The 14,037-nt window shown below is 64.1% G+C and overlaps 1 protein-coding gene across 1 annotated transcript; it reads right to left on the bottom strand.

The window, feature by feature from the left end:
• Positions 1 to 4,049: 4,049 nt before the first annotated feature.
• On the bottom strand, positions 4,050 to 8,455 carry METRN (meteorin, glial cell differentiation regulator). The gene is made up of 4 exons (XM_066198020.1): positions 8,370 to 8,455; positions 6,926 to 7,347; positions 6,743 to 6,802; positions 4,050 to 6,162 (listed from the first exon to the last, which is right to left on the bottom strand). Exons 1-4 carry the CDS (start codon positions 8,453 to 8,455, stop codon positions 5,846 to 5,848), a joined length of 885 nt encoding a protein of 294 aa, XP_066054117.1. The 3' UTR covers positions 4,050 to 5,845.
• Between the last annotated feature and the right edge of the window lie 5,582 nt (positions 8,456 to 14,037).

The raw sequence follows: 14,037 nt of genomic DNA, 5'->3' as shown, positions 1-14,037 counted from the left end.
TGTTGTGCAGGGCTGTTGGTGCAGTTTGTTGGTGCAGTGGTTCTGTTTGTGTGCTTGTGCACATGTTGGTGCAGCTGTGCATGGTCCTGCAGGGGTGTTAGAACTGTGCTGCTGTGCACAGCTGTCCACAACTGTCTCTGCATGGCTGTGTGTGCACGGCCACGTGCAGCTCTGCCCAGTTGTGAGTGGCCGTGCAGTAGTGCATGGTTACGTGCAAGGTGTGGCTGTGCAGGGGTTTGTGCCCCTGCATGTGGCTGTACACAGCTGAGGATGGTTGTGTGCAGTGGAGCAGGGCTGTGCACAGTTGTGTGCAGTTGGGCACGGTCCTGCACAGATGTTTGCAGCCATACTCAGTTGTGCATGGATTTGTGTGTGGTTGTGCATGGCGGGGTGCAGCTGTGACCAGCTGTGCACAGCTGTGCGTGGGGCTATTGGGGGTCATGCACACCCATGTGTGGCTGTGCACACCCACGGGAGGGAGTTGGGGGCTGTGCACACCCGTGTGGGGCTGTTGGGGGCTGTGCTGCCTCAGCCCGGGGCTTTCCTGCTGCGAGGCTGTGGGAAAATTCCAGGCGTTGGGATGCGGGGGGGGCAGCCAGGCCCCGCAGCCCCTGCCCAGCCCCAATTAGTGACCCCCCCCAAGCCGGCCCGAAGGCGGGAACAACGCCCGTTCAGAAAGGCACAAAGGGCCGCAGCCCCCTGCCAGGGCGGCCACATGTCACCCGGGATGTCACTGCTGTCACCTCCCCCCACTCTCTCCTCAGCCTATGGGTCAGTGTTTGTGGGGTTTCCTAGGGGTCCCCCTCCAGCACCGTATCGGGGTGTCCCCTGACAGCCAGGGGGGGTCTGGTGGCCCCCATGTTCCTGCCACAGGACCACCAAGCCCATCACATGCCTTGGTGTCACTGGGGCCATTGCCAGTGGAGAAGAGACCCCAGCCCCATCCCTGGAATGGCTTTGGGGTGCAGGGAAGCAGACTTGGGGAGTGGGATTCCCACTCCTCTGTGCTGGGGCCAGCACAGGCCCAGCACCAGCCCCCCAGAGCCCCCCTCACGGGAGCCAGGAGTGGAGCTGCCAAATGCTCCCACCTCACCCTGACTTGTGGGAACCAGACGAGATGAGGATGCACACACACCCACACACATGTTCTACCCCCAAACACACAGCTTGGGGCACTTAACAACAACCAGACCCCATTAATCACGTTCCCCAGCGTAGCAATGGGGCTCCAGCGGGGAGGTGAAGCTGCCCCCAAAATGCATCCCAGGGCTGTTCCCTCCCCAGCCGCCCCAAAGGGCCCATGGTGGCCAAATCGGGGGTCATGGGGATCACCCCGATTTTCTGCTTTTTCTTGCTGGCAGGTGGAGCTGGTTAAAGCAGAAAATCCAGGGAAATCGGAGCTGGAGGAACACGGGGGCCGGGGGGGGGGCTGCAGAGGAGGAGGATGGTCCGTAGGGATGAGCTGGTCCCTGGAGCAGCAGCCCCTGTGGTGCTGCAGAGCAAATTAATTAAGGAAGCAATACCCAGGGAGGGCTGAGCCCTCCTTGCTGGGCCCCTGGGATTTAGCAGGGGGGCGGCCGATCCCCTCCTGCCTCAGCCCCGGGGTGCCCGCAGCATCTCGGAGCGCCGGGACGAGCAGGTGGCCGTGCGAGGGGACCAGTTGCGATGTGTCATTGGAGCCAAAGAGCTTTTAATCCTCCTCTTTCCAGGGCAGCTTCCCCCGCCGGGGCCGCGGCGGCTGCAAAGCAGCCCTGACCGCCAGGAATTTGTCGCTATGTGCTGGGAAAGCTGCTTCCCACCAGCTGTCGGCAGCCGGACGCGCCGGGCGCAGGCGCGGGGGGACGGGGGTGAGGGGCCGTGGGGGCCCCGCTGCGGGCCGGGGTCCTGCTGCAGCCCCCAGCATCCCTCCCCGCGCTGGGATGATGCTGGCTGGCCTTTGTCTGGGTCAAAGGATGGAGGCTGGAAGCAGAGCTGCTGCCAGGATTTGGGGTGCAACTCGCCAAGGGGTGGCAGCGTTGGGGGGATGTCCTCGGAGTCATCAGGTTTTTGCTTGTCCTCTTGCCAAGGGCTGTGGGGTAGAGCTTCCTCTGGGCCCAAGGTCCTCATCCTAACCCTCTGGGGCATCTTGAACCCCAGGGGCTTCATCCTTGAGCTTACGGGGCATCCCCAAACTCCAGAGGCATCATCCTGACCCTGTGGAGTATCCCTTAGCCTCAGAGGTTTTATCCCGAGTTTATGGGGCTTCCCCTGAGCATCGTCCAACCTTATGGGGCATCCTCAACCCCCAGGACCTCATCTTGACCCTGCTGGGGCATCCCTGAACCCCAGGGACATCATCCTGACCCTACTGGGGATCCCCTGATCTCAGGGCCATCCCTGTCCCCCATGGCAGCTGCTGGGCTCTGGGGTGCTGCAGGCAGGGTGGGCAGGCTGCCCGGGGGTCCCTGGGGGTCCCCACTCGGCGCTGGGGGCCACAGGGAGGGCTGAGCGGGCCCGGCCGCCTTTGTGCCTCCTCTTTGTGCCCCGCAATTCACACGTTCGGGCTTTTATCCGGCAGCCGGGAAGGAGGAGGGCGAAGGGAGCAGGAGAGGGGGGAGAAGGGCTGGAGGGGGGAAATGGCGGGAAACGGCGATTCCCTTTGTGTGACAGGGATGGGGACAGGGACCGGGGGACACCCGGCACTGCCACCACGCTGTGTTTTGCCATCCCGATGTGGACGCCCACCCACGGCGTGACTGAAGGGCTGCACAGTACCCAGAAGGGTCCCGATGTGGGGTGTGTGGGTGCCTGGGTCCACAGTGGGGCTGATCCCATGGAATGAGGAGCCTCAGGCACCTCCCTGGGCACATCTGCACCAAGGGGGCAGTTTTGGGGCACTGCTCTCCAAGGCTTCCCCAAACCCCACCTGGTGTGGGGCAGGTTGATGAGTGGGGGGGGCTTTTGGAGCAGGTCCCCGTGGGTGCTGCAGGAGGCTGTGCTGGGTGGGCACCGTGGCACCCACAGGCAGGGCCACCCTCCCCTGTGCCCGCAGGGTGCTGCCACAACCCCTCACCATGGTCATCCTGCTCCCCTCACTGTGCTGCCTCACGCCACATTTTCCATCCTGTGGAGGAAACATTCCCCGGGATGGAGTTTGTCTCTTTATGTTTTTACCCTTCATAGCCTTGCTCTGTGCCAAGAGGCCAGGCAGGAATTTGGCTTGGGCAGGGCCGGACTCTGCTTTCGGGGAAACGCTCGGATGACTGGTCCTGGAACGATGGAGATGCCGGAGCTGTGGGATTCCATCTGATTCCCTTGAGCCGCAGGGAAGGGCTGCTAGCCCCAGCTCACAGTGAGGAAACTGAGGCACAGGCTGCCTGGTTATCCCGTAGGATGATCCCATAGGAAGCATTAGCGCCCTGGCCGGGGCCCAGCACTGCGGGAGTGACAGCCGGGGGAAGCGAGGGCGGGCGACCCCACCTGACACGGGGCAGAGGGCACCAAAAACCTCTGTGGCACAAAACGAGCAGAGTAACGGCCCTTTCCGCCGCAGCACAACGAGCTGGTTCGGCCAAATAAACAGATTGGAAGAAAAACAAGAGATTTTGCTGCTGGATAGAAAAGTGCCGGATGCTTCGCGCATTAAACGGCGTCATTTAGCCGAGAGGAATGCGCTGGATTGCAGCGGGGTCGGAGCAGCCGTGATTTACCCCCGTGCATACAGAGGATGCCGTGGGCAGCACAATTCCCTTTGCACCTCATTTATTACTTTTCCAGCTTCATTTTTCCTCCTCCGCTGGGTTTCCCACTCCTTCCCCCTTCCCCCTGCCTCGCTTGGCTCCTGCTTGCTGCCAAAATCCAGGGGGATGCTGGCAGCCTCCAGTGCCCCAGCGTGGAGCATCAGCCTCCCCAGGGCCAGATCCTGCCCTCAGAGCCCGGCCCGGCCCCAAAATGGGGCAGTGAAAAGGATAAAATCAAAATATCCAAGTATAAAATTGGCAGTAAAGCATAAAGTAAGCAGCAAACTCTTCTCAAGGGAAAACATGTGTTGTATATCAAACCCACCAGGATCTTATCACAGCCAGATCATTCTATACACACACACATATAGATATTTATATTTAACTAGGCTCCAAAGCCCACAGCATTCTTTGGAAACTTTTTTTTTGGCAAGGAAAAGCACATTGTGGTCAGCAGAGGCACCAAATACTCAGCAGTTCATCCTGGCTGGTGATTCTTGAAAAGATGTTATTGAAACAAAATTGGAAAGGTGTTAAGTACAAGCAGACATGTGCCAGGAGCTTTGCTTGGAGGGCTCGAGGGGTTTGGGGGGGGGGCTGAGATTTCCTGTGCTGAGCCTGTGGCATCACTGGTGAGGAGGAAAGGTCCCCAGTTCGGGGTGCTGTGCCCCATTCCCAGCTGGGGCTCCCATGTCCCATGTCTGGGAGGCTCCTGTGCCCCATCCCCAGCTGGGGTTTCCATGTCGCATCCCTGGCTGGGGATCCCGTGTCCCTTCCCTGACTGAGGGCCCTGTTCCCCATCCCCAGCTGGGATTCCCATATCCCATCCAGAGGTCCCGTCCCTCTCACCATTCCCAGGGAAGCAGCGCAGCCGGAGGAGCTGGAGCCGGCGGTGGGGCCGGAGGGGGCAGAGCAGGGTGAGAGCGGGCAGGGCTGGGCTGCTGGAGCAGCACAATCCGGCACAATGAGGCCTTGTGGCCGCCGGCTCTGACGAGAATCTGTCCTGACAGCGGCTCCACCAGCGGGGTCACCCACCCGGCACGGGGCCACCCCCCGGCCCCCACACCCAGGGATACCTAGGGAGAGGGACCCCAAAGTGACCCATCCTGGGGATCACTGGGATGCAGGATGTGCAAACAGCAATAAATCCCTCCATACAGAGAGATATCCAAGTGTTTCCAGCCCCACGGGAGGCAGGTCAGAGCTGGAGCTGGCACAGGGGGAAGCAGGTGGCACACGCCGCGGTGCCTGTTGGTGAACGTCCTGCTCGGCTTGCTAAAAACAGGAGCCACACGCTACAAATACAGCTTAGTTTATAAAAAAGAGCTCACAAATTTGGTATCGTTATAACTTTAGTGCACATACGATGCCCCCCCCACCCCCACGGTCAAAACTTCCCCGCGGCTGGCACAGCCTGCCCCGCTCACCCGAGGGCTGGCAGGGACGGGTGGCACGGTGACCTCTCCCTGCTCCCACGGCACCTCCCTGCATCGGCACTTTGGTCCTGCCCTAACCGTGCCAAGGACACCTCTGCTCCCTGCGCCAGCCTTCCTCCCACCTCACCACTCCCCTCACTCCCTTCAGCCTCGCTCCTCTTCCTCAGCATCTGCCCCGCAGCTCCCGCCCCTGTCAGGACCAGGCTCACTGCTGCCCGCTCCCGCTTCCACCCCCAACTTTACAGATCCATCTCCTGGTCCTTCCACTCCCTTCTGTGCCTACTGCGTCCCTGGACCGGCCACCACAGCCACCCGCCCCCGAGCCCCGCTGGGGTCCGGGGCTCTGGCTGCCCCCCTGGTGCCAGACCCACTGTGCCCCACAGCATCCCCTGAGCATGCAGCACCCCGGTCCCCTAGGAGCCCCAGCCCTGCACTGCTGCACCCCTCACCCAGGCAGCTCCCTGGGTACCCTGGACAAGCACGCCCTGGGAAAATCCCTTCCTTTCCAGCAGGATTTTCCCAGAACCCCCCAGCCCGCCAGCGGGTGCTGCCACAGCCCGACTACGTGGCAAAGCCCGATGTGCCACGCTCCCTCCAGGCACCGTTCCCGTGTCCCCCGGGCACGCTCTCGGTGACAGCAGGATCGTGGTCCCCCACGCCCGCGGGGCCGTGCTGCGCTCCCGGAGCCGCTCAGTCCACGGGGAACTCGCAGGGGTTCTGGCGCGTGCGCTGGGCCCCCTCGTAGATGCGCTGGAAGTCCCGGTACCTGGGCGCACAGCTCAGCCAGGCCTCCCCGAAGTGCAGCCACCCCGTGAACAGGAAGGTGCCGGGCCCCGGCTTGACCCCGCAGCGCAGCGGGGTGCGGATGCTGCCCACCGGCCGCCCCGCCCGCCCGCCCGCCTGGAAAAGCGGGAATTTCTGGCGGTGGATGCGGGTGGCGGTCACCCCGATGATGGATTCCTGCAGCTCCGCGTCGTTGGAGACGCTCCGGATGCTGCCGCGGATCACTGCAGGGGGAAGGCAGGGAGGGGTGTCAGCATGGCCCTGTCCCTATCCCCATTGCCATCCACATCCCCATTCTTGTCCCCGTCCCTGTCTCCATCCCCATCTCCATCATTGTCCCCATACACATACCCATCACCATACACGTTCCCATCACTATTCTCATCCTCATCACCATTTCCAGCCCCTTCCATATTCCCATCCCAGTCCCTGTCCCCACCTTCATTCTCATTCCCATCCTTATCCCCACTTCCATTCTTGTCTCATTCCCACTCCCACTCCTGTTCCCATCCCCATCTCCATCCCAGTCCCCATCTTTGTCTCCATCTCCATTCCCATCCCGATCTCCATCCCTGTTCCCATGCCTATTCCCATCCCCATCCCCATCCCATCCCATCCCATCCCCATTCCCATTCCCATTCCCATTCCCATTCCCATCCCCATCCCCATGCCCATTCCCATCTTCATTCCCATCCCCATCCCTAGCAGTGCTCTGCCCAGCCCAGCCCAGGCCATCCCGGCCAGGTGTCCCAGTGTCACTTTGGGGCCATTCCTCCCTCTCTGAGCCCCAGGGGCTGCACTCACCAAAGTCACTAGTGCAAATGGCCATCAGGATCTCGGTGTCATTGCACGGCCGGCACGCACCTGCGAGGCCAAGCACAGCCTGTCACCACCCCGGGGGCCAACACCCCGATCCAGCCCCTCCTCACTCCTGCAGGCACCCGGCAGGGGAAGGAAGGGGAAACTGAGGCAGGGTGAGGCGCTCACCTTCAGCGCCGAGGCTGGCGGCGGGCAGCGCCGGGCGGGCCAGCCAGTCCCCCCGCAGCTCATAGCGGAAGGCGGCGATGCGGCGACTGATGTCGGGGTGCGGGGTGGCCTGCAGGAACAGAGCCACCTTCTCCTGGGGCAGCCAGCTGAAGCAGCGGGCGCGGGGCCGGGGGGCTTCTGGCAGCAGCAGCTCCAGCACCCCCTCCCTCTCCAGGTAGAGCTGAGCCCCCCGGAAGGTCCCGGTGGGTTTGATGCAGGCGGTGACGTGCGGGGGGCTCCCACCTTTGACGGCAGCGCTGGTGGGGGGCAGGCGGGGGGCCAGGCGGAGGCGAAGGGCCCCCGTGGGGTACAGCCATTCCAGTGAACCCTCGGCACAGTGCAGGGACAGCTGCTCCACGCTGCCGGCCTCCTGTGACAGCCCGCTGCGGGGACAGCACCTCGTTAGTCTGGACACCCAGGTGACAGGGACCCCCCAGCCCCTGTGTCCCCCAGCCCGTGTCCCCCAGGCAGAGCAGCACCCTGTACTCCCAAGTGGCCCCTCCACAGAAGTGTGCGGGATGGCCACAGGCAGGAACAGCACCAAACCCTCAATGACTTGGACTTGGGGTTCAACCACACCATTTCTGGATGCTTGTGTCCCCCCAGCATCTTTTGGGAGGAGCTAAGGGGAGGGGGGCGCAGCAGCACAGCCCCCTTCACACCCAGTGTGGGCTCCCAAAGCACCCCCAGAGTGCCCACGACCTTGGGGTCACTTTGGGGATCCCCAGTGGATGCTGGGGTCCCACTCTCGCAAGGGATGCCCCAAGCCACTTGTTTCCCGCGGCACTGTAAGGGGGAACACGCCTGGACGCCAGCCTGGGGGAAGCGGGGACACTCGGGGCGCTGCTTTGTCCCTGACAGGATGCTGGTGGCTGCGTGGCCCCCGTGGCCCCCCACGCCCCCCGCGTGGGGCAGCCCCTCCTGGCGGGCCCCGGCTCTTTGTTCGGACTCCGGCGCCTTAGGGCGATGCTTCGGGCCCTGCCGGGGGCTGGGGGTCCCGCCGGCCACGGGGATGGGTTTCACGGGTGGAGAGGCTCAGGGAAGGGCCCCGGAGAGGCGGGGAGCCTCGCGGGGGGACCAGCATCCTTCAAAGCGGGGGACAGCCGCGCCCAGGAGAGAGGAAACTGAGGCAGGCGCAGGTTCCCAACATCCCACCCGTACCCTGCCCACGGATGCGGGAGGGGGGGTCAGCCCTGAGGATGGAAGGGGGGGACGGGGAGGACAGACTCCCCCTCCCCCACGAACCTGCCCGGGCGGCGGGAGCTCCCCGGCGGGCTGCGATCCGGGGACCCGCGTGTGCCACCCCCGCCCGCCCGGCGCGCTGCCCCCGGGGCCGCTGTTACCGCCGCCAGCGTTCCAGCAGCGGTAAGCTGGTATTACCGGTGCCGGTGCTCGCGGTGCCTACCTGCCCCTCCAGCTGCACTGATCGGCCGCGCCGCCGCCGATGGCCGCCCCCAGCCCGGCCAGGCACAGCGCCCGTAGTGCCCACATGGCCGCGCCCGCGGCGGCCCCGGGCGGCCCGGCCCGGCCCGGCCCTGCCCGCACCGCTGCCCGCACCGGGGCCGGGGCGGCGGGGACGGGGGAGCGCGGCCGCCACCCCGCGTCGCGCCCCGAACTTTCCGCCAATGGCGGCGGAGGGGCGGGGACGGGACCCGCCCCCGGGACCCCCTCCCCACCGCCGGGGGCACCGGCATCCCCCGCTGCGGCATCCCCGCAGCCCCCCGGGGCTTCTCCGCACCCCTCGGCGTGGGGCGACGCCGGGCGGGGACGCGGCTGAGCCAGGCGACAGGATCCGGAGCAGAGCTGGGGTACCCCGGCTTACAGATCCGCCCCCGGGGGAGCACACCGAATTCTGTAGGCCCAGGGCTGGTCACAGCATCCCGGGCTGGAAACACCCCAACTGTGCCCACCCCAAACTGCGCACACCCCAGACGAGGTACACCCCAAACTGTGCACACCACTGGCTATAGACACCCCAGGACAGTTGCACCACAAATTTGCACACCCCAAGCTGCAACCAGCCCTGTCTATAGACACCGCAACTGTGCACAGCCGGGCCACAGGCATAGCCCAGGCTATGAGCCCCCAGACTCCACCTCTCGGGTTCCTGCACCCCCCCAGAACGGTGCACCCCAAGACCTGCACACCGCCCAGGCCAGGATGGGCACACCCACGGACATGTACACCCCAAGCCGTGCACGTGTGGGGCTACAGACACCCCAGGCTGGGTGCACCCCAATCTGTGCACACCCCCCATTACAGCCCCCCTGGTTTACCTAACACCCCCCCTCCCAAACTGTGTACCCCAAGAGTTAGACACACCCCAGCCCTGAGTCACACACACCACGGGTTCCCTGCACCCCAGGCTCTGTACACCCCGATTTATGCACACCCCAACCCTTGCACAACCCACCCCATACACGCCCCAGGCTACAGGCACGCCAGGCTATGCACATCCCACACTATGCACATCCCAGCCTCCTGGTTTATACCCCCCAGACCGGTGTACCCCAAAAGTTACACCCCCCCTTCCCCCAACCTCCTAATAACTTTCCCCCATCCCCCTCCCCACAGAGACATTTTCTAAGCAGGGGGAGCCCAGGCACGTGGCGCTGGGCCTGACACGGGGGTCACACACATCCGAACCCCCAATTCCCCCCCTCCAAACCTGGGGATTTCTTTCCACCCCCTCCCTTCCAGCCGCTATTGTGCCATCACTACAGACCCCACCATTAATTAAGTTTCCACCCAGTGACAGCCCGCCAAAATGTTTGAAATAAACACGGAACAATTGGGATGGGATGATACAGGCCGGGAACAAAGTCCCCGGCCAGAGGGTGGAGCGGAATGGAAATGAGGGATTGTAAATTGGGATGGTGGGAAGAAAGAGGGGAAGGGGGGAAGGGGAGGGGGGAGTCAGGCGGAGAGAGGAGGATTCACAACCCTCCGGCCATGAAATGATGCTGAAAGAAGTCATGCTGCTGGAATCCGTGGAAAATGAGGGGCCGGAGGGGCTGTGGGTTAAGGTGGAGCGGGTTGGGATGTCGGGGTGTCGGGGGGCTGGGTGGGGGTCGGGGTGGGCAGATCCCTGCCTGCTGGCCCTCGTGCTGAGCCCACCAGTTGCCATGTGGGTTTTGCCAGAGGGTGGCTGGGTCGGGGGTCTGGCTGTGCCCCGGAGGGTCACAGTGACCCCGGCATGGGGGGAACACGGTTCCAGGGCAGACCCGGTGACACAGCGAGGAAGTGGAACCGGCTGGGCTCGGAGCTGGGCAGGGAAGCCAGTCAGGGACCCCACGAGTGACTTTGGCCAGGTGCCCAGGGGCGAGGTGGCAGCAGGGGAGGCGTGGCACCAGAGGCAGGGTGACACCAGGCAGTGCTGTCCCCACGCAAGGACCTCTCCCCACCGACATCGATCCCCGGCCCAGTGGGGTGCTCGGCACCCTGCGGAGATGTTCCCTTGGGACACCCCAGGATGCAGGGAGGCGGGACATGGTGCCACCGTCCCCGCAGGCACATGGCAGTGTCTGCCCTGATGCCAGCGCCCCGGGGTGAGGCTGCACCCCTGGCCCCCCGCACAGCCCCCGACCCACCTTAACTGGGCGCTGATGGAGAAACCTCGGCACCAGCTGGACCAGCCACCAACCCCGGCTTCCCTCTCTCCGCACGGAGGGCACCCCCCATTCGGGGCACGTCCATCGCGGGGCCCGGAGCCCCTTTGGAGCGGCCACCGGAGCTGGGGCTGAGCGGGGACCGGGCACAGCTCCCGCAGCACCCAACAATCGCCTCAGACCTCCGGAGCAGCCATGGGGCTGAGCGCCTCTGGGCACCCACCGAGAAGCCAGCCGTGCCCGGAGCTCTTGCCTGGTGGCCGGCCCCTGACTGCGTCCCCAGCGTCGCCGTGTCCCCTGGCCACCCCCTTCTTGTCCCCGTGGGACTGGCGAGGAGTGGGGGGTCTGAGTGCCGGCCGCCCCCGGGAGCTCCCCGAAGCCGCCGGCGCCAGCTGCGTGTCCGGAGCTGCTGCGGGCTCCCGCTCGGCCCCGGGCCCCTCGGGCCGCTCCGGGATGCTCGGGCTCGCAGTGCCCTCTGGTGACCGCGGGCACGGCGGCCGGGAACCGCCAGCCCCGGGCGAGGGGGCCCGGCGACGCTCGGGTGGGGCTGGGAACAAACACGTCCCGCAGGGGAGCAGAAGTTCAACTCATCCAACAGCACCTTCGGAGAGCACCCGGTGCCACCCCTGCCCTGGCCAGGGACATCTCACACCCGGCCGGGCTGCTCCAGCCCCGTGGGGCGCCCACGGCTCCTCCAGCTTCTCACCGCCTCCCCCACAAGGCGTTTCCTCCTTTTATTCAATTTAAACGCACTCTCTTCCAGCTGAAAACTGTTCCCCCTTCCTCCGTCCCTACAGCTCCTGGCGAAAGCCTCTCTCTGTCACTCTTCCAAGATCCCTTAAGTATCACCAGGATGCCAGACGGTTTCCTGGAGGCTGGATGGCCCCAGCTCTCCCAGCCTTTCTCCACAAGACAGGTTCTTCCAGCTCCCTGACCATTTCCATGTCCCCTCTGGATCTGCTCTGACTCATCCAGAATTGCCCTGTCCCAAACCCATCTGCCACTCAAGGAGCACCCCCGTGCTCCATGGCAGGAAGGCCCTGTCTGCTTCCTTTGGATTTTGATGATCCTGTCTCTTCCTGCTGGGTCACCCCAAAGTTTTTTTTCTGTCCTGGGCAGGCTCTCTCCTGGAGTTTCTGGCAGGTCCCTGGGGCATCCACGCTGCCCACAAAATGTCCTTGTGGGGTGGCTCTGGGCACCCTCCACGCTGTGCCATGGGTGGGTGATGCCATGGGCAGGGATTCTTCAGGCTAGGCTGTGCCGAAGGGAAAAGGGGGATTTGGGGCAGCCGGGACCTTGGAGGGTTGCTCGGAGGCTGGGGGTCCCCAGCCTCTCCCTATCCAGCTTCCCATCCCCCCAGGCTGCGTGGGGAGCTCTCCCGCCCAGCCGAGCACCCAAAGGAGCCGTGGCTGTGGGAGGCACCCACCTTGCCTTTAAAAAATAGCTCAGGAGCCTCAGCTCAGCTCCCAGCCCATCCCTGAGAACGTGCAGGGATAACCCGAGCTCCTCTCCATGGAACCCATCAGTCTCTGTCCCCTCTCAGTGTCCCCTCTCATCCAGACCCCCAGGCTGGTGTCCCTGAGAGTGGGAATGTTCTCTGGAAAGGCTTGGGGAGCTCAGGGGGCCTGTCAAGAGGGGATGCATGGGTCAGGGTCCTCAAAGCAGGGCAAGGGTCCCCAACAGCAAGGTGGGGATCCCCAAAGCAAAGATGGGGTCCACATGTTAAAGCAGGGGTCCCATGGCCAGGTGGGGTCACCATGACAAGGTGGAGGTCACCATGGCAAGGTGGGGTCCCATGGCAAGGTGAGGGTGGGTCCAAACTAGTGGGAGAAAGTTCCCACGAGAAGATGAGGCTCCCAGCAGCTGGAAGAGAGTCCTCCTGGCTGATTGAGAGTCCCCACAATAAGATGAGGGTCCCCAGAGAGAGAAGAGTGTCCAATGGTCCCTACAGCAGTGTGACCATCCTCATGGTCCCCAAGGTTCTGTGAGGGTCCCCACAGAAGCCTAAAAGTCCCCATGTCCTTACCCACCCTCGCCCACACGTTGTCTGGATGGGGGGAACCTGAGGGGGAAACAGACCCTTGGCAGGGAGGAGCTCTGAGCCCTGGGGTCAGCACAAAAGGGGCAGAGCCCCGGGGGTCCCCGCAGGCCAGCACAGTGACCCCGGGCTGGCCAGGCCCCCCTGCTCCCCCATCCTCGCCCCGCTCCCAGCCGGGCCCCCGCGCGTGCATCCTGCGGGGCAGCGAATGGAGCTGCCTATTGATTCGCAACCCGGGCTAAAAATAACTTTCAACTCTTCATCCCGAGCTGTGAAAAATCCCCCATTGCTAGGCGACGGGTTACCGGGAGACAGCGGCGCTAGGCGACGGCGGTTGCTGCGGCGACGGCCTCCCCCCGGCGCACTGCGGTCCAGCCCGGCCACCGCGGCTCCGGCCCCACCGGGGATGCTCCAGCGGCACCGGGAAGGCTCGGCCCAGGCTCCCAGCGCCGTGGGGACAGGCTGGGTGCGAGCTCCAGCATCCCCGGGGTGCTGGGGTGGGGAGGGGAGCAGAGGGCTGCGGAAGCCATGGCACTTGGCTCTCGGCTGCTGGCCTGGCCTGAGGGTGGGGACACTGGCCACCACCCTCCTGGTGCTCAGGGGGGACAGGCCCCATGGAGGAGAGGGACTCAGGAGGCTTGTGACGGTGACCTGTGGCTGCGGGGTGAAGTGGGCTGACCAGCACCCCACATCAGGCACCCCCTGGACTGGTGGCACCTCAGCTGTGTCCCCTTCCCCAGGGACAACATGGGATTCTCCTCTTGCCCAGGGACTGCTCCTGTTGAAGGAGTTTTCCGCTTTCTCGGCATAAAATTGTGCCCAGGATGTGGGGCCACAACAACTTGTCCTCTCTGAGTCCTGGAGGTGGCAGGGGTTAGTGAAAATGGGCCCGTGCCAGGACCAAGGGGACATCAGGGACCATCCAGGGACCCACTGCTTCCCAGTGCCTGCCAGCCCAAATGGCACCTGGCCTGCCCTGGGTGAGAATGTGTCCCCAAGGGCTGGACCACAACCCCTGCTCCCAGGCTGCTGATGGTCAATCCCCTGGAACATTTCCTTGGGGACCAGGCATCATGGGGGCCAGGGCACTGCTGGGAGGACGAGGGACTGTGGGGAGAAGGACCTGCAGCTGGGATTGCAGGCAGAAAGACCTGCAGTTGGGATTGTGGGGAGAAGGACCTGCAGCTCCTCAGGCAATGGGGAAAATTCATGGCACCTGGATGAGGCCACGGATCCACACATCCCTGCAGTCACTGTCCCCTCCATCACCTTCACCTGCATTTGTCACCCACTGGGCAGGGTGTGATGAGGACGTGAGTGTAAGTGTGAGTGTACGAGTGTGTGCACAGTCTCCTCCCCCAAGCCCCCTCCCAGCTGCCAGTGTGAAACCCAACCTGCCTTATAAATAATGGAAGCAGGAGCCAGGC

This window comes from Chamaea fasciata, unplaced genomic scaffold, assembly GCF_029207755.1.
Source record: "Chamaea fasciata isolate MVZ Bird 193981 ecotype frontalis unplaced genomic scaffold, bChaFas1.0.hap1 SCAF_16, whole genome shotgun sequence".
Lineage (NCBI taxonomy): Eukaryota > Metazoa > Chordata > Aves > Passeriformes > Sylviidae > Chamaea > Chamaea fasciata.
The sequence above is the reverse complement of the archived record's forward strand: the minus strand, read 5'-3'. Positions and strand labels throughout refer to the sequence as shown.

Coding starts and splice junctions, on each gene's coding strand:
- METRN (XM_066198020.1), bottom strand. CDS start 8,455: ATGTGGGCACTACGGGCGCTGTGCCTGGCCGGGCTGGGGGCGGCCATC. Junction 7,348..8,369: donor CAGTGCAGCTGGAGGGGCAG/GTAGGCACCGCG, acceptor CTGTCCCCGCAG/CGGGCTGTCACAGGAGGCCG. Junction 6,163..6,742: donor CATTTGCACTAGTGACTTTG/GTGAGTGCAGCC, acceptor TTCCCCCTGCAG/TGATCCGCGGCAGCATCCGG.